General features: G+C 31.4%; 2 protein-coding genes across 3 annotated transcripts in view; both read left to right on the top strand.

Moving 5' to 3' along the window:
- The first annotated feature begins 2300 nt into the window (after positions 1-2300).
- LOC134274333 (titin homolog) lies at positions 2301-8342 on the top strand. Of its 2 annotated transcripts, XM_062756601.1 has the most exons (9): positions 2301-2394; positions 4403-4798; positions 4905-4972; positions 5169-5528; positions 5682-5924; positions 6623-6790; positions 6881-7054; positions 7181-7360; positions 7764-8342. In XM_062756601.1, exons 1-9 carry the CDS (start codon positions 2334-2336, stop codon positions 7959-7961), a joined length of 1848 nt encoding a protein of 615 aa, XP_062612585.1. In that variant the 5' UTR covers positions 2301-2333; the 3' UTR covers positions 7962-8342. The 2 variants fall into 2 exon arrangements, with proteins under 2 accessions (XP_062612585.1, XP_062612586.1); XM_062756602.1 differs by lacking the exon at positions 7764-8342 and having other exon boundaries at positions 7197-7354.
- A 194-nt stretch (positions 8343-8536) lies between these two features.
- The window catches only part of LOC134274345 (calponin homology domain-containing protein DDB_G0272472-like), a gene marked incomplete at its 3' end in the record, with an annotated part of 31721 nt that continues 15758 nt past the window's right edge, over positions 8537-24499 (top strand). Inside the window, exons 1-17 of the mRNA XM_062756621.1 lie at positions 8537-8704; positions 8810-8962; positions 9279-9344; positions 9652-9762; positions 9853-10023; positions 10141-10293; positions 10496-10561; positions 10651-10761; positions 13320-13439; positions 13701-13760; positions 13902-14021; positions 17368-17427; positions 18303-18386; positions 21619-21696; positions 21823-21882; positions 21989-22096; positions 22183-22212. Of these exons, the coding sequence (XP_062612605.1) occupies positions 8537-8704; positions 8810-8962; positions 9279-9344; positions 9652-9762; positions 9853-10023; positions 10141-10293; positions 10496-10561; positions 10651-10761; positions 13320-13439; positions 13701-13760; positions 13902-14021; positions 17368-17427; positions 18303-18386; positions 21619-21696; positions 21823-21882; positions 21989-22096; positions 22183-22212 (1719 nt within the window). The remainder of the gene's footprint in view (positions 8705-8809; positions 8963-9278; positions 9345-9651; positions 9763-9852; positions 10024-10140; positions 10294-10495; positions 10562-10650; positions 10762-13319; positions 13440-13700; positions 13761-13901; positions 14022-17367; positions 17428-18302; positions 18387-21618; positions 21697-21822; positions 21883-21988; positions 22097-22182; positions 22213-24499) is intronic.

Genomic DNA, 24499 nt, shown 5'->3' with positions numbered 1-24499 from the left:
TCCGCTACTGGAGCTCTTACGTGGTGATGCACATGTAAAAATGTAATCTTTATGATTCACATGTAGCCTACATTAACTTTCATTTGTGGATAGAGCTCAAGGTGTAATCACAGGTAAGCCTATATTTACGAGTATATTTACCTACGATTTTTAACTTAGCTAATGTGGCTATATGCAGGTTGTAACAAGTGGTGTTCGATCGACATTCGCCAGTACCCCACATGAACATGTGCTGGTGGAGTAACTGGAGTTATGTACAGTCATGTTCACTGTACAATTAATAAACTTGCGTGGGTGAAGCTATATACTGACTCACAGATGTACAATTATGTATGTTCTTTGGCTTTTGGTGCAGGTTTCAGTATTGGGACTTTTTCGATCGACTTTCGCCGGTACCATATTCTGAGCTTGCGCTGAGCAGTAGGTCTATGGTTTTACAACATACTATACAATAACGTGTGGAGCTAATTTATTCACATGTACATTTAAGAAATAAATATCATTTTTAGAGTATTAAATCATTGTAAGTATGGTCACGTGATCAAACTTTCGCCCGAAGAGCGTTATAATATTTTTAAAACCGACTTCATGTCATACCCAATGAGACTCCAAAAATGATATTTTATTTCTTATATTTATATTTGACGTTTTTAGTCGTGTTACAAAGAAATATAGGCATTATTTAGACTCTTCTTTGGAAATGCAACATAACGTATCTACGACGTCATGTGACGTCACAATCGGAACTTTCCAAATGGCTCATGTAGTTTGCTTTTAAGGTAAGTCACTCCTCAGCTTTTTAGAAAAGTTCACGCAGAAGCTTTTACTTCAAAACTACTTATTTAAATTCAATTTTTATAACATATTTAAATTCAACAATGTAAATTTTTTAACATTCAATGAAAAAACTGCTCAAAAATCTACAAAGAAGCAAGATTTATGAGGGACTATTTCTTTTGGTGGAAGGATATTTAGCAGAAAATTCTGCAAATCTGCACATTTATAAAATTTAATGTAATGGAATTTTAGCCTCACATACTTTTACTCGGAGAATATTTTCCGTTTTGATATTGCTAAATATATTTAATATAGGTCTTAATTTATAGTTTTAGACTAAGTTTTACACTTTCCCTCAACAAACTTTTCCAAAAAATGAAAATATATTGAACAAGTCAAGGTCAAATTTACACCATTTTTAGCCTGAAAAACACATATTTTGACAAATATTTCAAAATTAACATCACTGACCTCACCTTTTTCTTTCATTATTTTAAACTACTCGATACTTGAGACTGATCAGCACTCAAGTCGTAAAAAGTTTGATATAAGAAATTTTTTTATAGCCTATTAAGTTTTTTAATACCCCAAATATGTTATTTTTTAGTGCAAAACGGTCACACAATAATTTACGCGCATTAATTTGTAAGATTTGTTTAATGATAAAGATTATTCAAACTTGTTTACGTAAAATAAGATTATATTTATTGCCATGCTTACATCTAATCAAATATTATAAGGGTTAAAGAAATTAACCAAAGAGATGAAATTTAAGTGCAAAAAGGTCAACTTAAATGTACCGTAGATCAGTAGGATGCACACTGACCTCCTATTTTCTTTGCGATTTTGAGTTACACTTTATGAGTACTTATCCAAAATATACTTCTCAAAAAATCCTTGATATAACAAATTTCAGGAGTGACTTACCTTAATACTCAAGAAAGTCTGATCATGTGACCAACTGCATGTCATTGAAAATTGAATTTCAATTTTATCAGCATTGTCATATAAGGAAAGACATCAGCAAATGTAATATGAACATTAAGACGTACAACATGTGTGAAATAAGTCAGACCTGTAGAACGCACGTGGGAGGGGTTTTTTTTCCGAGGATAGTCTTTTGATACCCCCTTTCTGTAGACTGTACGGGAAAGAGGTGGGTTATTGAAAATATACCGATAAGTTCAGGTAAGGTGCACTCTACCACTCTCCTAAAATACTTTTTTTTAATCGGGCCTGCATTCAGTGCACTTAGGTGTCGCTCTGTATGCACAGGTAGGTATGGCCTATGGTGGGGATCTGCAAATTTTACTGTAAAATATGAAAGATTGTGGTACTTTGCAGTCACATCTTCTCTAACAATATTGAGAGGACCAAAACGTACACAAGTTAACGTGTGTAACAGATATTTTCTTTTTCGCACAAGAAAGGACACCAATTGCAAAAAGTGAAAAACATCCTTTTTGTCATAAACATGTTTTAATTGTATGACGTCACAAAATATACATAAAACGTCACTGAGACGGAGGAAATGGCAGACGCCAAAACAAATTAGAATGTTAAAGTCAGTGCTTTTGTGCTCACTGTTTTTGTTGTGCCTACAGAAAGAAAATACAGGTAAATTATGCCGATAAGAGTTAATACCTACATCAGAAATGATTTTTTGGCGGGTTGCTTTAAGTTGAGGGTGAAAAAGGAAAATGAGTTGGGTTTGTTAGACCTACAGACACAGTACAGTTGGCATATTGTATAAAAAATGACGGTTAGATTGTTAAAGATGGTGCTGTTTTGCATATTTGATTCCAGTGAAATTACAGAACTGTAGCGTTATGGTTTTATGTATGTCTTTGACCACATATAAAACCATAACGGAACAGTTCTCAATAACCACGGTTTTTCCTCTTAACGAGTACGTGAATACAGCATGGGACCATTGGGTATCAAATAGGGTATTGCATTATTTCATATGGTTTCAAAATGATGTTCCCTTGCCCTCTCCCGACCCAGGGTAAAATTATTTTGTCGGTAGGTACAGATGTGTGCCAAAAGTGAGGATAATTTTTTGTTTTCTCTGTATATTTCACTGAAAACAACAATTCGTAAAATTCGTAAAATCACTATCAAAATATTAAATGGTCATTTTTGTCCAATTTCATTATTTATTCCATTACTTAAAGCAGAAAAATTGTAGACAGTAGTTATCTTTTGTTTTTTTTTTAGAGATGATGATCATTACTGCAAGTAAAAGATAATTCATCACTAAACATCAGTTTTAAAATTCAAGAGCAATGTTGACTGCATAAATCATTGTAAGTATGTGACTTTATTTTTCCCGTCACACTTAAAAAATATTTTTTTTAAATATCATTAGGCGTTACTATCAGTTAAAAACTGCTGTTTTTATCAACTACAACATTTTCTTGCATTATCAAGAAATTTTCAGTAAAATCTGTGAAGAACTGAACATTGTCATACAAGTGATTTTACAAAATGTTGGTTTCAATGAAAGATATAAAGAAAAAATAAAATTATCTTCACATTTAGTACACATCTGCAGGTGGGATTTCCCCCCCCCCCCCAAAAAAAAAATTTCAACATATTTGATGACGGTATAAGAGTAAAACGGTAAAAGAGTTAAAAGAAAAAAAAATCGTGACCTGGAATGGTTTTAGTCAGTCAGACAGTCGGGAAAAGGGTAACCAAACATTTTGTTAAAGATGGCCAAATATAGCAAATTTTTTGTCAACCTCGGAATGACTTTCATCAATAAATTAACAACAGAGCTGTTTGTAAGATGAACAATTGGGAAAGAAATTAAACATGTTTATATACCTGTTTCTGTTTCCAATTTCTATTTTCATCCTTCTTGTCAAGATTACTCATAGTTATATTAGACTCCCATGTGCCTCCACAAAAAACCATCCTTTAAAATGTACCGTTTATGGCTGTAAGTGAGTCATAATTGCATTTTTACATTATATATTTCTTCGAAAAACCAATTTAAAAAACTTGTGAGATCAATTTTAGCTCAATTTCCATGACATTTTCACTGAAACTTTGTTCAAATTTTCTTGTCCTAAAATGTTTAACAAAATGATACACAAATCATTAAGAATACATTATAAAATTATCAAGAAAAAAATCAAATCTCTAATTACTATGATTTCTAAACAAATTAGAGTCTAAAAATTTTTATTTTGCACTTTACAGGTGATATTACCGCTGTGCCTACAGATAAAATAAAATTATTTTGAAATAATGTGAAGAAACTGCAAAGAATTGTGCATTCTATGGTGTTTTAGTCATAAAAAACAAGCTACAAACAACACTGCAATAATATTATTTAAAAAATGCTTTTTTCAATGAAATGTATAGTAGGAAAATAAATTTATGACTCACTAATGGCCAGGTACTGTTTCTGGAAAATGAGCTATGACGTTTAAGATTTTAAAATTTGACATAATATTTATGAGATAATATACTAATAATATTTAAATACATTGTACCAATATTCAAGAAGAGACTTGGTGATATTTTATTTTGCAGCAAAATCTCACAAAGTATATGACAGATACCGGCCAAGTATCTACTCTTTGTATTGTTCTGACTTTTTTTTATTTTAAAGGCCGCCATAAAAGACAAGCTACTCCTTCGTCGGTGGTCAGTTTACCAGGAGATATAAAAATCATCCGCAGGAGCAATGTTCCAAATCATGGTGCTTGTGCAAAATTATGCACGGAAGAAAAATTGATAAAATGTCAATATTTTAAATACCAGGAGGGAAAGAAAATGTGTTATTTATCTGATCGAGACCAGCCCAATATTGCTGTAGATGAAACACCGCAAAATGTTTCTACTTCTACGACAATAGGACCCAATGTCGAGATACAACAGAAACATAAATTAACAGATATTGTGAAACTTTTGTCCAAAATTAAGAACGCTTCTCAAAAGCCAACACCAAGAACTGCTGGGGCTGGGGCAAATCAAGTTTTGACCAAAAAATTAACCAAGGATAAGGGTAATTATATATCCATATAAGAAATTCTTTTCTGAAATACAATACTTAATTAAACTGATACATATTGGTTTTGATACTAGCATTTCTCATCATTTCATTTAACTAGATCAGAAAAAAGTGAAACATACACTGGAAAATATGAGGAAAATACAGAGAAATTTAGAAAGCACTCAGGTGAGAAAATTCCACATACTCGTATTCGTGTACATTTTGTATGTTTTTTTTTTTTTGGGGGGGGGGGGGGGGGTTAGGATTGGGATCAAATTCAACGCACAAGCCTGTAAAATATTCTTTTAAACATCATTTGTTTATAGATCATTTTTAATGATATGTCATTGTGGGAGATAAATTTGATTTTAATTATTTTCAGACTTTACGTGATAAAATCCAACTCATTAGTACAAGTATGTTGGGAAACTTAACAAAGATAAAGGAAATGCAAATACGATCATTACTGCATTTTAACAAAAGAATGCGTAATATTCAAGAAGACTTGCTTCAGACCACGAAAGAAATTGACAAAATAAAAATGTCAATGGGTGAATTGAAACAAAAGACTTCTGATAAAAAGGTTCAGGAAAACATAGATTTCTTACAGAAAAGTCAGGAGAAGTTTGATTCTACATTGAAAAAATTAGAGGAAAGGAGTGCTAAACTCCACAACGACATGGAATTATTCCATCAGTTAACAGCTATAATTGCCAAAAAGGTGGATGCCATGAAAAACAAGGTATTCATGACTGTGTTTGTTAACAAAAAATAATTAAAATAATTAATAAATTAGTTCTGATATTAAGTTTTTTTAAATACCAAAAAAAAGAGTTATAGTTTTGATATTTAGTTGTAATAAAGAAAAGAATAGAAAATGTTTTTATTTTCTTAGCCAAAGAATGATCCAAACATGCAACGGTTTCAAGAAGTAGCTGTCAAGTGTTTGGAAGAATTATCTCATCACGGGAGGGAAATTCAGAAACGAATGAGAAACCTTGAACAAAACATCAAACTTGTAGCTCATGCCCTTGTCATGTCACAGGCTGATGAAACCAAGAGTAGAACCATGATAGAAAATATCAATAAAGAACTGGTAGACCTGAGAAAGGCAGTGCAGGCAAGCTATATATGGCACGTAAGTAGATTCCTTCATGATCTCCATGTACTTTAGATTCACATGCAAAGAACTTTTACTTCTGTTATACGAAAAATAGTCTTACTAAAATTTTTTTGTTTTATGCACGTATATTTACTATAAAAATGTATTTTCTTTTTACCGAATTGCATGTATATCTATCGCTGAATCATCAATGCTGTCTGATTTCTGTGAAATTTTACTTCCTTTAATGAATGATATGGAAATAACGAACCGTATTCAAACTCAAAAAGTCCACAAAAACAATGCAAAACAGGGGCAGAGCAAACACGGACCTCCAAAACATCAGAGGTGGGATCAGGAGCCATGGAGGAGTGAACATCCCCTGCTGACAAGTCACACCCGCCGTGTGCTCCTTGTCATGATCAGGAAACAACGAAAAAATCCGTTGTCAGTCAGTGTATAAATTACAATAAGTATGAAAAACATTGTTCAGCATTTGACTCAATGATAAATTGTATTTGCCCACAAGGTCATTGTGTTGATTTGAAACGAGACTGCTGATTGTTTCATCAACTTGTTTGTCGATAATTTACCTCATTTTAATTTCTTAATTTGGCTTTAAGTTTGAATAGGTATTAAATTGTGATTAGACTTTGTGCTATATTTGTAGAATTCAATTGCCACTTTTCAATTATGCTGAATCATATAAACAACTAATTTTTTTTTTATCAAAGAATGTGAAACAACTTAGTGGCTTCTACACAAAAGAGAAACACCCCGGCGCCCTGGAAAACATCGGTCTTCTACTTAAAAATATTAAGACATACATCCTACAACTCAATACAGTCAATATTCAAAGATTACAGAGAATGAACAGAAAGATGAATAAATTTCTTTCAAAGGTATTTCTCAGAACTATTTAATTTCAAAGTACTAGTATTCTGCTGAAAAATTCTTTAAATTATGTCAGTCAATATATTGCACTTTTTCAGACTTTACAAGCAATTTCCAAAATGGAGAAGAGAAGGAAAAAAGTTGTGCGTAAACGAATTGGAAAAATGAAACATGTTTTGATAGATTCCCTGAAGGCTTTGGCACAGTGGACTCAACATGAGGAAAAGGAGGTTAAAAGTCTGAACGAGAAAATGGACGACCTGAGACTAAAAGTAAAAATATATATATACATATATTTAAAAGGAGAGAACTTCCTCATAGTAAAGAACTAAAAACAAGGCAATATTATTTGTAATTAAATGCTCAAACTTCATTGTATCTAATTGTATGTATTTTAGACTTCAAGATTTGCAGGTGGTAGCAAATATGCAGACAAGAATAACCAACAACTGAAAATGAAGCTGAATAAAATAAAGAAAACTGAGGAAAAAATGATTAGTACATTGGCAAATCTAGAAAAGTCAACGAAGGAAAATTCTGCTAAATTACAGGAAAATTTAAAGGATACAATGAAAAAGGTAACTTTATATTTTGCATTAAGTGATTTTAAAGTAATTTTGCAGTTTAAAAATAGCAGCTTTGTCAAAAGAACAAATGTATGATATTTTTAATCATAAACATAAAAAAAGGAATATTATTTTATAAATTTTAATATTTTGTCCAGTTGTCTCCCCCTCTCTCTCCTAGATATTAAATTTTAATAAAATGATAATCTCCCCATTAAAAGTAGTGTTGTAAAATCTCTCTCTCCTAGATATTAAATTTTAATAAAATGATAATTTAATCAGTAAATAATGCCAAATAATGCCTCATTAAAAGTGTCGCCGATCTGGGCCTTTAAACGACGATTTTTCGATAGTCGGCGACTATCGTAACAACACTAATTAAAAGCATAACATTCTTTTCCATTTTTCTAAACAGACACTGAAGAAGCAGGATAAGAGGATGAAGGAATTGAATGGAAAAAAGTTACGAACTGCCTTGACTGCTGCTGATAAAGTAAATAGGAAAATGGAGATATTTAGACAAAAGGAAGACAAAAAAATGAGAGAAGCAAAATCAAAGATGGACAAAAAAGTAAAAGTGGTATGGAAATCAAGAAAAAAGTCACACTTGTAATGAATTCTTTTCTAATGTTATTTATGAAGTGTCTTTCATAAAAAGATTGTGTTGAAATGTCCCTGTAGATAAAATTATGAATTTTCTTTGAGATACTCTTATAAAATTTATACAAAAACTATATTTATATGGATGACTATCTCATTGCAAGGCCAAAATTTTACAAAATATTTGTTAAAAGACATCGTACAGTACTCTTTGAAGGAAGCAAATATATTCATATTAAAATAATCTGACTTTATAACATTGATACACATTGATGAATATAAGAATATTGCAGAATGGTCTAATGATACAAATTCATAAAGTGTTAAATACATATTGCACTTTTTCTTTTAACATTTTAATAGCTAAAATATTATTTTAAACATGTATGCATTTTCTTCTGTGTTCTTATGTTTATTGCATAATTAATTATTATGCAATAGCTAATGTTATCATTTCATTTCTGTTTTAATACAGCTTATCTGAATGTACATACTATTGTTTGTAATTAATAAAAGAGAAAGAAAATGAAATTGTTGTTATACTGTGATGTTCATATAGAGCTCAAGCAAGACCATTTTCTCTAGGCAATGAAGAAAGTATATGATAAAGTTGTCCATGATAAGAGGTTAACAGGCACAAAGAAAGAGTTACGGAAACAGAAAAAGCGGATTCAAAATGCGTTACAACAACTGAAGACCATTGGAGTATCACAGTTTTCAAAGTTAAACAAAAAAATTCAAGCCATTATAAATGAGGTCTGTTACACTTCTGTGAATACGATTGTAAATAAACACACTGTGTATTAGTTGGCATTTATCGTAATATTAAAAACCATATGTGTTTATTACATTTTGTTTCAGAAAAGTGGGAATGTTGATGAAAAGATGGCCAGAAAAATGCGCAGAATTAAAGAAGTGGTTAGAAAAACTTTAGATTCTGTAATGATTAGAAAGGACAAGGACCACAAACAGCTATCAGCAATCCGGAGAAAATTCGGCAAATTCTTAGAAGAGGCAAGATTAACTGTTAAAAAATTATTACATGTAGATCCTCTCTCTAGTGATATTTCACGAAGATTGTAAGATAAAATAGATATCAATAGATATCACTTTTTACACGCTAAGAATTATGAAAAAAGTGCTACTGAGTAAATGTAAAAAAAAAAAACCCACCCTTTCACAGTCTTTAAAACATTTAAATTGTTTATTTTTACCTCTTTATTTGCAATATGTATGCTCTTTATATCTCTCTTGTGTAAGAAAATAAATTCATTCTCTTTCAAAAATTCTGTATTAAGCTATAGGTGGGAAGGATATTTGCTAATTGTAGGTGAAAGACATAGAGAAGGAGAGGCAGAAGGAGACAACAAGACTTGCAAAGACAGGGGAAAAGAAGGTATTCATTTCCCCATAATAGTAAATAAGTACATACTCTATACAGGGTTATTTTCGCCCTTTCATATTTACAAACAATTTTGCCCCATTTATAATTCTCCCTGTCATGTTTTTGTTGAAGAAAATTGTTTTCTTTGAATTAGCCTTGTCTTTAATTTGCCCACCTATGAGATGGGTAGATGAAGCACAATTAAATTGGGGAAGGGGGGATATTTCCCTGTATACTGCATACATGTATAATTGCAAAAAAATATGCCCATAAAGTTTTTTTTTTCAGCGTTATTTATGTACACTTTTTAAATTTAAAGAGAAACAAAAAGATGAATACAATATTGAAAGAAGCTGTGAAGAAAGCGCAGAAAATGCAACAAAAGTTAACCAAACAGAACAAGAAGGAAATGAACAAGATCAAAAAAGAGGTATCAGAAAAGAATCACTAAGTTAATTCTGTTATATTAATATTATTATAAGAAGTAATAATTTATTTTCCTTTTAAATATCTATTACAGACAATGAAAAAACAGTTTTTAGAGATTTCTCCAAAACAAAGTATTGCAGATGCGAGAAAAGAACTGCAACAGGAAAAGAAACAGATTCAGAAAGCTTTAGCAAAACTTAAGACAATTGGCAAAGCACAATTTTCAACGTTAAATAATACAGTTCAGACTATTATAAATGCGGTAAGAAACATTTTCCCTCCAAAAAATGTGTAACAAAAAAGTGTACCATATAGTTCTTTAACCAGAGAAATATATTTTAAAGACATAAATATTGATGCTTTTTCTCATTTGTATCAGAAAGATGAACGTGTTGATGCCAATTTAGATAGGAAAATGTCTAGAATCAAAGATGCAGCAAGAAAAACATTAGAATCTGTAAAAAATACGAAAACCAAAGACCATAAGGAGGTGGCTAAGATAAGGAATAAAATAATCGAATTTCTGACTGAGGTAAGAAAGGTATAGTCATCACATTGAATATAATTTTAATCAGTTTTTCTTGTCAATAACAAATAAAAATCTTGTTGTGAATATATTTACTGCAGAAATTTTCAGTTATAATGTACATAGTTCTTGCATAATTTATTCCTGGTTATTTACTCCTTGTTCATTACTTAGAAATCTCCAGGAAAATTACCTTTTATATCTTTAGGTGAAGGACATTGAAAAGAAAAGACAGAAAGCAAACATTAATATTGTGAGGATGGGAGAAAAGAAGGTTTTAAATGCATACTAATTAAAAAGTGTATTGTTTTATTTCAAACGATTTGAAATAACTTACAGACAAATTTTGTTATAAATATTTAGAGACTTCAGAAAGTTAATAAAGTATTAGCAGCAACTGCTAGGAAAGTTGAAAAAATGCAACAGAAGATTGCAGAGAGGGATCAAAAGCAATTGGACAATCTGAAAAAAGAGGTACCCATAGTAGTAAATCATATTTAGATATTTCATTTTTATGTGCGCTGATAGCTATATAGAATTCCATTATTCAGTGTGCAATTACACAGTTTAAGAAAACATCAAAACTTCTTATCAAGAACATTTGATTATGATTAATATGTAAGGTATTTGTCAAAACATTTTAATGAATGAAGGTATAAATTTTAAAGTTTTAAAATTTAGGTAAACTGTATTACAATTATAGCCATGAAACATATTAATTAGCATCGATTCCTTTGAAAAACTTTTTCTGGCTTTTTAATTTTTTTAAAATGTAAGAAACTGTATCTTTTGTAAATATTTGTGTTTATAATATAATTATCTGGCCGTGTTTCTAATAAAGGGCCATTTCAAAATACTGACTATTTTCCATGGATTTACGCACTATTTAGTTACACTACCTAACTAAAGTTGCTGTAAAAATATTTACCTTAACTATATATTTAATCTATATTAGCTCTCCTTTATTTAGAAACAATTAAAATAAAATTTGGGGATATTTATCTTTATAAAAAAGGAACATGTAAAAAAAATTGCTACAAATTTTTAAAATTGATATTTTAAGTTATTGTGTGTATGTTATCAACAAATAAACTTAATCCGCATTTTCATGGGAAAGGTATCATTGCCTTTTCCTGTCGCTATAGTCGTTTTCAAACCTAAAGTTGAAATAAAATTGTACTACATGGTGAATAAAAATGTAAAATGATTGGGGTTTTTTTTCAATCAAAACATAATACTTTTTAAAAATCCCCAGTATAATGTTTTAGATGCGCATTCAAGATATATGCAAGAATAGTGAAATATATTATGGCGAAATTTGATGTCATTTTACGACAGTAAAGGCTACATGTACTATGGGACTCTGAAGCAACTTAACAGTGTGTGAAAACGTATTTACAGATGAAGGTCTAATTTCCTTCTGTTCTAAATTTTGTTAAAAAAAATCATTTTATCATCAAATTAACTCTTTTTAATAGAATACATATATGGTATTAAGCAAAAGGCTAATCTTTTCCAAAATTAAATTCATCTCTTCATATTACGAAGAAAATGTGGCACTATAATAGAAATCGCAGTAGTTTATTATCACAACATGAATACTATTGAGAATTCTTATGTATCTTCTAAAAAGATATTAAGTGTCATGAAACATATGGAGATAACGAACAGTATTCAAGATCAAAAGTCTATAAAATAATATAAAACAGGAGCAAAGCAAACACGGACCTCCAAAACAACAGAGGTGGGATCAGGTGCCATACATATCAAATTCATATCGGAAAACATAACGAAGCTGTATTCAGAAGTTATCCCTCAGAAGGACATAAGACCTCAAGTAGTCTGGGCCACAATAAATGCTATCATGCATTCTTTTTAGTCAGAAAAGATCAAAGACAAGACAGTTAAAGCCATTGTTCAAAAGACCAGAGAAAAGGCGGTAGGCAATATGTTTGAAGATGTCTCAACCTCACACTTTTAAAGTTTAAAATTAAATCAAGAATTTTATTATATTCAAACAAGTGAATTATTATCGATATTAAATAAAAATGTTTAGATTGTAATATTTTTAATGCCACCACAATCGAAGATTCGAGGGTGTATAGCTTTTGCCCTGTCCGTCCGTCTGTTTGCCTGTTTATCTGTTTTTCTGGGAAAAAAAACTTTAACCGTGACTATAATTTTGAGTGGATGGGGCTGTAACTTTCATATTCACAGGTGTCTTCCTTGCGACAAGACCTTTGATAAGGCACCACCAAATTTTACCTCTTGACCTTGGAGTTTGACCTTCTTAAACCCAAAATTTTCGAACTTTAAACTTCGGCATAACTTTTGAATAGTTTGTGCTAGGTCTTTCATACTTCACATGTTTATTCATTGTGTCAAGATCTTTCAAACGAGTTTAAAAATATTTGACCTTTTGACCCTAACATTAGAATTTGACCCACTTTTAAAAAACTTTAACCTTGGCCATGACTTTTGAACAGTTACTCCTAGGGCATATTTTACTGGTGTATTCCTTGTTACAAAACCTTTCTTTGGATACCAACGAATTTTACCTTATGGCCTTAACCCTCTCTATAAGCTGCCATACGGGAGCATCAAGCGGTATACAGGGGAACAAACCATCAGTATTTCATAAACACATCTTGTTTTTCAAGTCAGACAGACATAGAAGTGTAAGGCAGTACTATTATAAAAGCATAAAAAATGGTTTATGTGACTTGCATTTTATATCAAGGAATTCGGGTAAATGATTATATAACAGAAATATGATAGAAGGAATGAATAAATTAAGTCAAAGTTGAATAATTGGTCATTCTCTGATAAGCCTTCTTTATAATCGTACTTATAAAATATCAATATGAAGATACTTTAATAACATCAATGTCAGATTTTTAAGACAAACATATGGTCATAAGAGACAGTAAATTTATTATATCAACATAAAAGCTTTGTCATTAATTTAAATTCTTCAGAAAATGTCAAAAATTGTGTTTATTTATATTACTTTTTTGTTGAATTTTAATCAGAAGAACAAAGCATTGAAAGAAAAAAGTAAGAGACTGAAGAAGAAGCTTAAAATTTTGGGAAAAAAGACGGAACACAAAAATGAAGTTTTACAACAAAAGGAAAAGGAAGCAAATATAAAAGTAAAACATCTTCCGAAGTAAAAATTAATACAATTCATATATTTACTTTTCTTATCAAAATGAATGATAAATCAAATAATAACCTTGCTTCAAATGTAACAGTTAATCAATGCATTTCATCTTGAAATGAAAATTGAAGTTCAACTTCATCATCATACAAATAAACTGAGCACTTTTAAGTGCAAATTAAATTTTATTCAATTTAATTCAATTTTTTACTTTGTAAAATTTTTATCGCTTTTATTTGTTTGAATATTTCAGTTGCAGAAAACAAAAGACCAGCTCTCAAAACTTTCTGCACAAAAAATTCAGACAGTTAAGGTACGATTTCGATGCAGTGCAGACCAAGTTAATTTTAATTTATATGCATATGTCATATATTGTATTTAAGAAATTACAGTCAATAGAATGTGAGAGAATATTTGATATAATTTTTTGTGACCTTTGCTGAATCTGATGTAGGAAAATCAAAGAAAAATAAAGGAGGAAGCAAAGTTGAAAACAAAAATAGACAAATTGAAAAAGAAGACTGAAAAGATCGCAGAAGAATCGCAAAGGAAAAATGAATTACTTGACAAAAAGGTAATCTCACAAAAAATCTGATGTTTCATTCTGTCGAATTTTTTTCTGACATTTTTCATACCAGTTGTTAGGCCTTTATTTTAATACTAAATTTGACTACGAAAAATTCTGTCTACCTGATCAATATTTGGGATTGTGACAGGTGTGTCTGACTCTCTGTCATCAGGGGATGCCCACTTCTCCTAGACACATGATCCCACCTCAGGAATTCAAGGATTGGAGAACTGCTCACTCATATTGAGGTGTGTCAGTGATAACAAACGTTATCGTTTTTATGGTTTTCGAAGAAGAGTAGGCTCGCCGAGGACCGCCAGAGAAACAAAAAAAAAAAACCATTTAATTTAATCGCCAAAATAAGGCTGAAATATTGCCGACTCCGCGTTAAACAATAATAATCAAACATTAATCATATTGTGACGCTGCCATATGAATTATTTGACATGTACTGATACTGTAGACGTACTTTTTTCCACGGGGGGATAATTCCACGGAATCTCGATTTCCGTTTAATCTTCGGGTAGAAAATTACGCGGATTTCTCCGACTGTCACTATATGCCTTACATTTACTCCCCCTATATTAAGTACGCTTGGACAAATATCCTCGGAAAATTTGTGACCGCGTACATAGCGGAAATTAATACCACGCAGAAAAAGTACTTCTTCAGTACTTGGTACCCAGGGCATTTAGCAGTGAGGGATTTTTTTATGACAACACGTACTTTGACACGTGACCTCGGTTTATAAACATCCACATCCTGCAATGGGATTCGAACCTGCCAAATATAACTCCTTGCTCTGCCTCTATTCTAGAACAAACGCTCTAACCACTACTTTTTAGCTCACCTGAGCCGAAGGCTCAAGTGAGTTTTTCTGATCACATTTTGTCCGTCGTCCGTCCGTCTAGCTGTCTGTCTGTCCGTCTGTAAACTTTTCACATTTTCGACTTCTTCTCAAGAACCACTGGGCCAGTTTTGACCAAACTTGGTACAATGAATCCTTGGGTGAAGGGAAATTTAAATTGTGAAAATGAAGGGCCAAGTCCTCTTCCAAGGGGAGGTAATCAAGAAAAGACAAAATAGGGTGGGGTCATTATAAAATCTTCTTCTCAAGAACCACTGGGCTAGAAAAGCTGAAACTTACGTGGAAGCATCCTGGGGTAGTGTAGATTCTAATTGTTAAAATCATGACCCCCGGGGCTAGGGCGGCGCCACAATGGGGAATCGAAGTTTTAAATAGAAATATATAGGAAAAATCTTTTAAAATCTTCTTCTCAAGAACGGCTGGGCCAGAAAAGCTGAAACTTATGTGGAAGCATTCTTAGGTAGTGTAGATTCTAAATTGTTAAAATCATGACCCCCGGGGATAGGGCGGCGCCTCAAAGGAGAATCGAAGTTTTACATAGAAGTATATAGGAAAAATCTTTTAAAATCTTCTTCTCAAGAACCACTGGACCAGAAAAGCTGAAACTTATGTGGAAGCATCCTGGGGTAGTGTAGATTCTAAATTGATCAAATCATGACCCCCGAGGGTTGGGCGGGGCCACAATGGGGGATCAAAGTTTCACATGGCAATATATAGGAAAAATCTTTGAAAATCTTCTTCTCAAGAACTGCTGGGCCAGAAAAGCTGAAACTTATGTGGAAGCATCCTTGGGTAGTGTAGATTCGAAATTGTTAAAATGATGACCACTGGGGGTTGGGCAGGGCCAAAATAGGGAATCAAAGTTTTACATAGAAATATATAAGAAAAATTTTCTCAAGAACCACTGGGCCAGAAAAACTGAAACTTACGTGGAAGCATCCTGGGGTAGTGTAGATTCTAAATTGTTCTAATCATGACCCCCGGTAGGGCGGGGTCATAATGGGGGATCAAAGTTTCACATGGCAATATACAGGTGACTCTCGATGGCTCGAACTCCGATCTCTCGAAGTGAACCTCAGGTCCCGTTTTTTTTCTCTATATAACTAAGCAAATTTACTCCTGATCTCTCGAACTTCTATCTCTCGAAGTTCTCTATCTCTCGAACCAAAACCTGGGTCCCGTTACATATATTTCATTGAATTTTACTCTCTATCTCTCGAAGTTTTGATAGCGTGTGTATACAAGCCAATCAACCGTAAAATTGACGCAGCCTGAACTTACCTGGAAAACAGTGAAAGCCTGGGGCTTGGCATTGAGGTGTTAATTGGGTGTTTACGTAGATGACACTTCACCTGTGGGTAGTCCGTGTGTTGATATAATTAATTGATTATCATTGGTAAATTATAAACAGTTTTTTTTAAATTCACAACTTATTTTGACTTGAAAACGAGACGACAATTTTTAGAAAACAATTTATAGTCAAATCGATATGTTCCCATACGCTATGAACTTTTATTACAGTCGACATAATTCCAGTATGGCAAATATTGCACAAGAAATTCCTTTCTGAAGTACTAAATACCGATTAAGAAAAATCTTGTGAACATTGGTGAACAGGTGAAGGACCCGATCAAGCCGCGGAATAGTCAAACCGACAATTGCTATACGGATTTCATGTAATCATTAAATAAGAACAAATAAGTATTGAAACTTTAGGAATTCGTTTTATTTAGTCGAAGTACGATCATTGTTGTTGATATCAAGTGAATATTACCTGTAAAATACGATAGAAAACGTGCAAGCAATGACTTTATTTACATATACTTCCGGTATCTATAAAAGTAGAACTTCGATGATCGGAACTGAGAATTCCGGATTTTATTTTCTTTCTATCTCTCGAACCCTTCGATCTCTCGAACTTTTCTTGCGGTCCCTTGAACTTCGAGAGATCGAGAGTCACCTGTATAGGAAAAATCTTTGAAAATCTTCTACTCAAGAACCACTGGGCCAGAAAAGCTGAATTTATGTGGAAGCATCCTTGGGCAGTGTAGATTCTAAATTGTACAAATCATGATCACTGGGGGTTGGGCGGGGCCACAATGGGGAATCAAAGTTTTACATAGAAATATATAGGAAAAATTTTCTCAAGAACCACTGGGCCAGAAAAGCTGAAACTTACGTGGAAGCATCCTGGGGTAGTGTAGATTCTAAATTGTTCTAATCATGACCCCCGGGGGTAGGGCGGGGCCATAATGGGGAATCAAAGTTTTACAATGTTGAATCAAAGCATCCTATGGTAGTGTAGATTTCAAATTGTTTAAATTATGATCAGTAGGGTAGGTAGGGGTCACAATATGTGTTACAAGGGGGAAATCTGGTAAAGAACGGAATGTTCAGAGCTTCTAAGGTGAGCGATGTGGCCCATGGGCCTCTTGTTTAACATGTTTTGACATTTTGTATTTTATCATACTGGTCAATTTTCAGATGAACAAAGTGAAAGACAAACTTAAACTGATTTCGGACATAAAGGATGATCTAGCAAGGGTAAGGAACTTGGAATTAATTCTGTGATTGTTTTATAATCATAAAATCATAAATGTTTAAATAGGTTTTTTGGGGTGGGGGCTGTATAGGAATAAGTTTGACTGTCGTTCTTTCTTCTGTCGTGCCCAGATGCATTGAAAGTTCATACATGACATATAGATTGGCTCTGACCAGAGAATGTGTCATTACCTCAAAATAAGGTTATTTAGTTCACTATAGTGTCAACAGTAAATTAACTATATAACTTGTATAACTAATGGATAACAATTTCATTCTCCACACAAAGATTTCTGATATGATAGTATGTTTTTGGCCTTAGCCTAAAGTTCATTTGTACAAATTCAATGTTATTGACTGACAGTGTACCAATTTTTTACATTCATCAGAATGCTTAAATTATCCAAACTATACCGTGCGAAAAGAGCTTGAATTAAGGTTTAGATGAAAATATAAATTATTTCCTGATAACTGTGCTGTATGTTGCAATAAAATATGAAAAGTTTATTTTCTTGCTATGATTTTATTACCGGTATAACCTGTAGATTTGTTTCGATCTTGTCTTTTAATACATTGAAAGTGAAAGAAGAAATAGTATTTCTAGCTGTAAAAAAAACTGTATGAGAGAAAGTAGGAAGTAAACTTTATTGTGAAAACTGCAGTGGTTTTATTATTTTGTGAAATCTGGTATTTCTAGTTTTTTTTTACTTATTTAAATTGCGAAGATTTTTTAAAATTTCATTTATGACTCATTTATTGGCTTATAGCTAATATGATTCAAACTATTAAGTGTATAACTGAAGAAAAGTATGACAATTAACATATGTAAATTATGAAAAAGTATTTTAGCTGTATTTTCTTAACATCAAAATTGATAGAAAGAAGAAAAGATGAGAGAAGAAGAAGTTAAAGCAAAGAAAAAGATAGTGGAGCTAATCCAGGCTGCTACGAGCCTAAAACAGGTATGGTTAATACCAAGAACATAGCTCAAAGGACCGTTTATTTAGAAATAGCAGTATAAATAATAAATTATGTTAATGTACTTATTTTTTATGTCATTATTGTTTTTTTCTTACGAAGGGAAAAGAGGCAGTAAAATGGAAAAAGAAGAAACATAAAAAAATGGTATTCTTTTTTCTGATAATTTGAGAGAGGTAAAGCAAGTACATCTTTTATGAATGTTGTTAATGCACATTATTCAAAACACATATGTGAGAATTTTTTAATTTTTCCAGAAAATTATTCCAGACCATGGAAAACATAAGCAGCTTCCAGAAGGAGCAGTAAAAGTGCCAATTAGAAAAGTATCGCCCCAAAACGCAGAAATATTCTTATCAGTTGTTCACTTACTAGTATATTGAGATGCATATGCAAATGTTAAATATTCAGCAAAAGTATAGAGTACTTTTGCTGAATTTTAATCATCTGCTCAAGCGTCAATATTTAAAAAATATTAATGTTTATATCTATATCAGAATATATCAGAAGAAGAAACATGACATGCATGTGTACGATAAAACTTTAACACGAAAAAAAAGTTGCAGCTTGATATCTTACAAACATTGTTATGCAATTGAAATTTCACATACATGTAATGGTTAACTGTAATAATTTTATAACTTTATTTAGTTCGTATTATTTTTTTTGTTTTTGTTTCAAATTGAAAAGTTTCCTCACACTCAACCTTCTCTGTATTATTTTATGCCTCCTTTGATGGAGGGTAGACGAACTTTCGTCCTTTCAATACTGGTAATCTGATGGTTATCATGAAATTTGGTATCTTGGTTATACTCATAAAGTAAAAGAAACCTATTGGATTTGAGATCGCAAGGTCAAAGAATAGGAGTTAAACTGCTCTAGATATATGTTTAAAAAATATGGTCCTCTCTGAACTTGAAAAGATATGTCCTCTTGATATCTTGATAAGCCTATGGTTGACAAAACGTTAGAACTGGGTACACTGGTACCATCTAAGAAGTAGCAGACCTCTTTATGTCGAAATTTAAAAAAAATATGAGAATATGAAGTTTGTATATTTTGGTTAAATTAATGATTCATTCATTTATGGCACAAATACATACTTTTCCGTGTCAGTAAAATGCGCTTTTACTTGTAGAAAGTTATTCCAGGCCAAGGGAAAGGAAGAAAACTTACAGCAGGTACTACAACGATGCCAATTCATAAGGTAAAAGAGTTAGAAACAAATCTAGCTTAATTAATGACAATCTGATTGAAATCAGGTACTTGTTGTTTTTTTTTTTAACTATCTAGCGATATCGTAAAAAAGGAGCAATGAGGGTCTGACTTTAATCAGATTGAATCAATGTAAACCTCTGTGTGATTGCTTGAAGATTTTTTTTCTACTTGCAACATTCATTTCTGCTAAAACAAAAAGTGAGCTAACTAAAAGTTTATTTTTATTTTTTTCGTAACACTTCGTTCTTTTGGAATTTATCTTTGTCTGATTAAACAAATCCATTATAATAATAATAAGAGCTTATTAAAAGTAAGTATCCCCATTGGTTCGGTCACCCCCGCCGTGATCAGGTAGCCGGAATTTTGGTACTTATATGCACTATAAAAACAAAGGTTAACAATTGGTATGAAACAAGTCAACCAAAATACACGACCAGTGGTAGATTATATTAGCTAACAAGGTCATTTTGGACAAATTATACTTTATGAATACTGTGTTTTATGCTAAAATACAATAATTGTTTGGCAACGTTTGGTGATAGTAAAAGAGTGTAGATAGCGTGTCATACATAAATATAATGATACTGATTACCTGACTATGTTATTGATCCCTGATTTCTTTTTTAAGCTTCAGTTTATTATGTGTAATTATACGATTGATCTTTTTACGTTATACGAATATACTTCATAGCTGAAAAGGTCTTTGGGTCTACTTTGGGCTTGTAGATCCTAACATGAAGTTTAGTCAATTTTTTTTTTATGCTGACGATTTGCAGGTTAAATTAAGTTAGATAAAGTGCTGATATTTTACATTTCAGTTTTAAGTAATGGCTTGCTGATCAAGTTAGATTATCATATTGACTAATTTATTTTCTTGAAACTGTAGTGTTTCAATGGTCAACGTTTTTGCTGTGATCATGATTCGTATAGTTTACAGGATCTATGAGATTGATCTCTAATCCCTGTCTCTAGTTTTTTCATAGTTATCCTTAAGACTTTAAATTAATTTGTTTATCATTTAAATTCTTTGAATAAAATGTGCTCAAAGTATTCAAATGCAGATGTGCCAGTAGCCATTCTTTTTATTTTTCTTTTAGAAAAAGACAGGAAAGAGGAAAAAACCACACATAGTAAGATGGTATCACACAAATGAATATTATATACAGGGAAATTTTCGCCCCCGTTTAATTTTTGCCCTACTCACAGGTTGGCGAATTCAAAGAACACAATATATTCATTTTTACCAGAATTTAAAACGGTTCAAATTGCTTGCAAGTGTTAAAGGGCAATAATAATCCGGGACAAAAATATGCATACAGTTTTAAATTCTTGAGTTACTTGCGAATTATTCAATTTTAATTTTTATCACTATCAAACAGAAATGCACATAAGAAAACTAAAAAAATGGTGAATAAAAAAAAATATTTTCTTGATAAGCCTATGATATTTTAAACATAATAGTAATTTATTAAAAATTTGTTTCAATTATATTACAATGATTTATATTCGTTTATCAAACTTATTGATTGAACTTCTTCTGTTTGAATTTTAATTTGTCAAAAGAAAGTGCTCCCAGATCGTGGGGTAATCGGGAAACATCCACCTGGAGCCGTGAAAGTCACTTTTCAAAAGGTATAACCTTAACTGTATTGTATTGTCCTCTATGTTTCTTTTTCTTCACCTTTTTCTATGCAGATGCTACAAAGGTATGACATTCTATGGATGTTTTTGAAATAATTATATTTCTGTAATGCAATCTCATGAAAATGTACCCTTACACTTTTTATTATCTGATGTCGCAAGATAGCATATGTACATCTCTGTTCCTCTGTGATAATATTTTTCACCAGGTCAAAATTAGTATAACAGTTTTTAATTATTGCATTAATGAATTTTTTTTTTTAAATGAAAAATAAATCGAATTTAATACAAATTAGTGATATACCAATATGACCAGTAATTAAATTCTGCATGATTTATGCATTTTTCTTCTTTTAGAAATTAGTTGAAAAGCTGAAGAGAATAAATGACAAGTACAGGCATGTTAAAGAAAAATCACTGAAAATGAAGAAAAAGGTATGGAAATAATATACTAGAAAGGAATTTATGAGAAGTGATTAAAAGATGAAATTTAAATCTGTTGCTAACAGTGCTAAAAATTGTATTACTAAATATTTTTTCTTTTAAATTAATAATTGTTAGCTAAAAGAGAAACTACAAAAGGAGAAAGTAATCTCGTCTATACCAACAAAAACAACTAAGGTAAGACACATTTAAACATGTAAAAAAAACCATACAGGTACAACATTTTAACTTCTCAATAAACAAAGTGTATGTTTCTTTATTGAACTTATCCTTTTATATGTAGGGGAAGAAAACTGTAAGGAAGGGTAAGAAGAAACTGGAACGAAAAATAAAGATAATCAGCAAGATTAGCAGAATAACTAGAAAGAAATTAAGAAGAATTCAAGAAAAGGTAAACTTTCATCCATGTTTCAATTTTGTTCTATTGTTATAAAAAGATTGATATAAAATAAAGATTAATGTACTTTGCCCTCTTAGAGGAGAAAATTGCTGGAAGAAATGTACAAGGTAGGTGAAACTTTGAGTTGAGACATTTGGACAACAATTTTTGAATAATATGTACACTTAAACACTTAAATTCAATGAAAATGCATGAGATTTTTATTGTTATAATTTGAATGGTTTTTTCCCGGTATGTCCTTTTCAGTTTCAATTTGTAACACATAAAATAGAATTTAACCATTTATAATAAATACTAGGAATTAAAAAAGTATTTTGGCTTCCTAAATACCTGTAAGCACATTAATCATTTAAAATATAGATATTTTACAGAGATCAAATTATGATTTATTTAAATTCATATTTTTTGAATGATTAAGCACTCGTAAATTTGAATCTAGGTAGAAATAGCATAGCCGCCAAAAGCATAACACTGTACTCAAAACACATCAAATGATTTTCTAGCTCGAGTTTAATTTAAAAAAAAAACATACTACGAACTTTATGCATACAATTTAAACAAAGGGATCTATAAACTATAAAATCATTACAATTTTTAGGATCATGAAGTTATCAAGAATTAATTAACTTTTACGTAGATTAAGCCCAAATGTTCATACCATAGGTTTTACCATATAATAATGGGTGAGATTTTAAGAGCCATTCTCTGTAATGATTTGAAATTTTATATAGGAGCTGTGGCACGCATAGTCTCAGAATTTCTCCAAACTCTCCATGATAAAAGTCATTAATACCCTAAACTGAAATCAGGCAAAAATTGGTTGCTATGCTTTATAGTTACCTTGGCAACATGTCTTAAAGTTCGAAAAATGGCATTTTTTAACATGTTTAGAGCCCCATAGTTAACATTTGCGGCAAAGCAAACAATTGGCAATGACTGTTTCCAAAAGTTGAAGGTCAGATGTCTCAAATGCATGATAAACATGTTTGGTAACTCAACTATTACATATTTTACTATGGTAACAAAGTATTTAAAAGTAAAAAAAATATTCATTGAATTTTATAAAGTCATACACGTAAAAATAAAAAGCAATTATAGGATGAAATGTGACCAAATAATAGAAAAAAGAGCCTTGAAACATATACCAAGAACAAAATATGATATTTCATTTTGGTTGGCAATGGTTGCCAAGGTTTTTATACCACAGAGAGCCTTCAAAATAACACTCTGTATGTTTAAATCTGATCCTATCTTTTAAAAAAGCATATTTCCTCATAACTAATGATCAATTTTTAAAGATGTTGGTGTGCTCCTAGTTTTCCAATTTAAAAAAATTCAGATAAGATTCATTAAATAGAGCGTTGCTATGGAAATAAGCAGAAAATATATGCTTAAAAACCTGAAAAATATTTTCTTTCCTTGGATACGTACCCTTAAATGTAGATTCCCAAAACTTTTATGATTGATATTTATCAACAGCTAACCTGACTTTTTATTTTGACTATCATCCAATCTCTAAGTGGATGCAAGAAGTTGGCACACAGGGTTTAAGGTTGATATAAAGTTCACAAAATCGAACATTTTCCCTTCTTGGTAACCATAGCAACAATGTTGTTTTCTTCATCAAATTTTATCAATATATGATATTCAACTTCAGTTCTAACAGATCAGTACCATTCATGCTGAGTCCTTTAATTTGTTTCTTGATTATATGGCAATTTAAGGATGTACAACACACCTACCCCCAAAAATTCCTGTCGTTTAATTTTCGTTATTTTTGTATATTTAGTACATGACTATATCTACTGCAGGTATGCACATTTTGGACAAAATCGTTCGAGTGGTTTTTGGACAGGAACTTCCAAAAGTTACCCCCCTTTAGTTGTTTACAAGGAGAGAAAAATTTTAATCAATGAACTACTTAAACCTTGATTTTCAAAAAAGCCAGGTTAGATATAAATGTCAAATTTCATTGGCTTATTCCTTTAACCATTTAACACAAAAACATAGTCATCTTTTTGATATAAATATCATCAAAATAAATTTTAAAGACCCTAAACTGAAAAACTATGAATTATCTAAGCCTTGAAAATTGCGTATTTTTCAAATTCAAAATTTTTTTGTGAAAAAACCTGTCGTTTAATTTTGGTAAAAAACTTTCTTTAGGTAGCTGGTAGTAAAAATAATCTTCATAATTTTTTGTATAATTTTTGTACGACCAGTTTTGATTTAATAGCGGAAAATTACCCCCTCCCCCTTTCTCAATAAATCACATTCCTGCGCGTCTTTCAGACCGGGGTCGATCACTTTGTTACATGAATCTACAAATACACATGAAAAAAATTAAATTGGAATACTGCTTTTGCTTCAAAAATACATTAACTTACAAATTTA

Source organism: Saccostrea cucullata, unplaced genomic scaffold (assembly GCF_032062105.1).
Source record: "Saccostrea cucullata isolate Sc308-1 unplaced genomic scaffold, CSIRO_AGI_Scuc_v1 ctg1274, whole genome shotgun sequence".
NCBI lineage: Eukaryota > Metazoa > Mollusca > Bivalvia > Ostreida > Ostreidae > Saccostrea > Saccostrea cuccullata.
This window is presented reverse-complemented; position numbering and strand designations above follow the sequence as displayed.

Bases quoted from the DNA above. Each gene is read 5' to 3' on its own strand.
- LOC134274333 (XM_062756601.1), top strand. From the start codon at position 2,334: ATGTTAAAGTCAGTGCTTTTGTGCTCACTGTTTTTGTTGTGCCTACAG. The intron at 6,791-6,880 runs GTATTTCTCAGA...GCACTTTTTCAG, and splicing joins TGAATAAATTTCTTTCAAAG to ACTTTACAAGCAATTTCCAA. The intron at 7,055-7,180 runs GTAAAAATATAT...TATGTATTTTAG, and splicing joins TGGACGACCTGAGACTAAAA to ACTTCAAGATTTGCAGGTGG.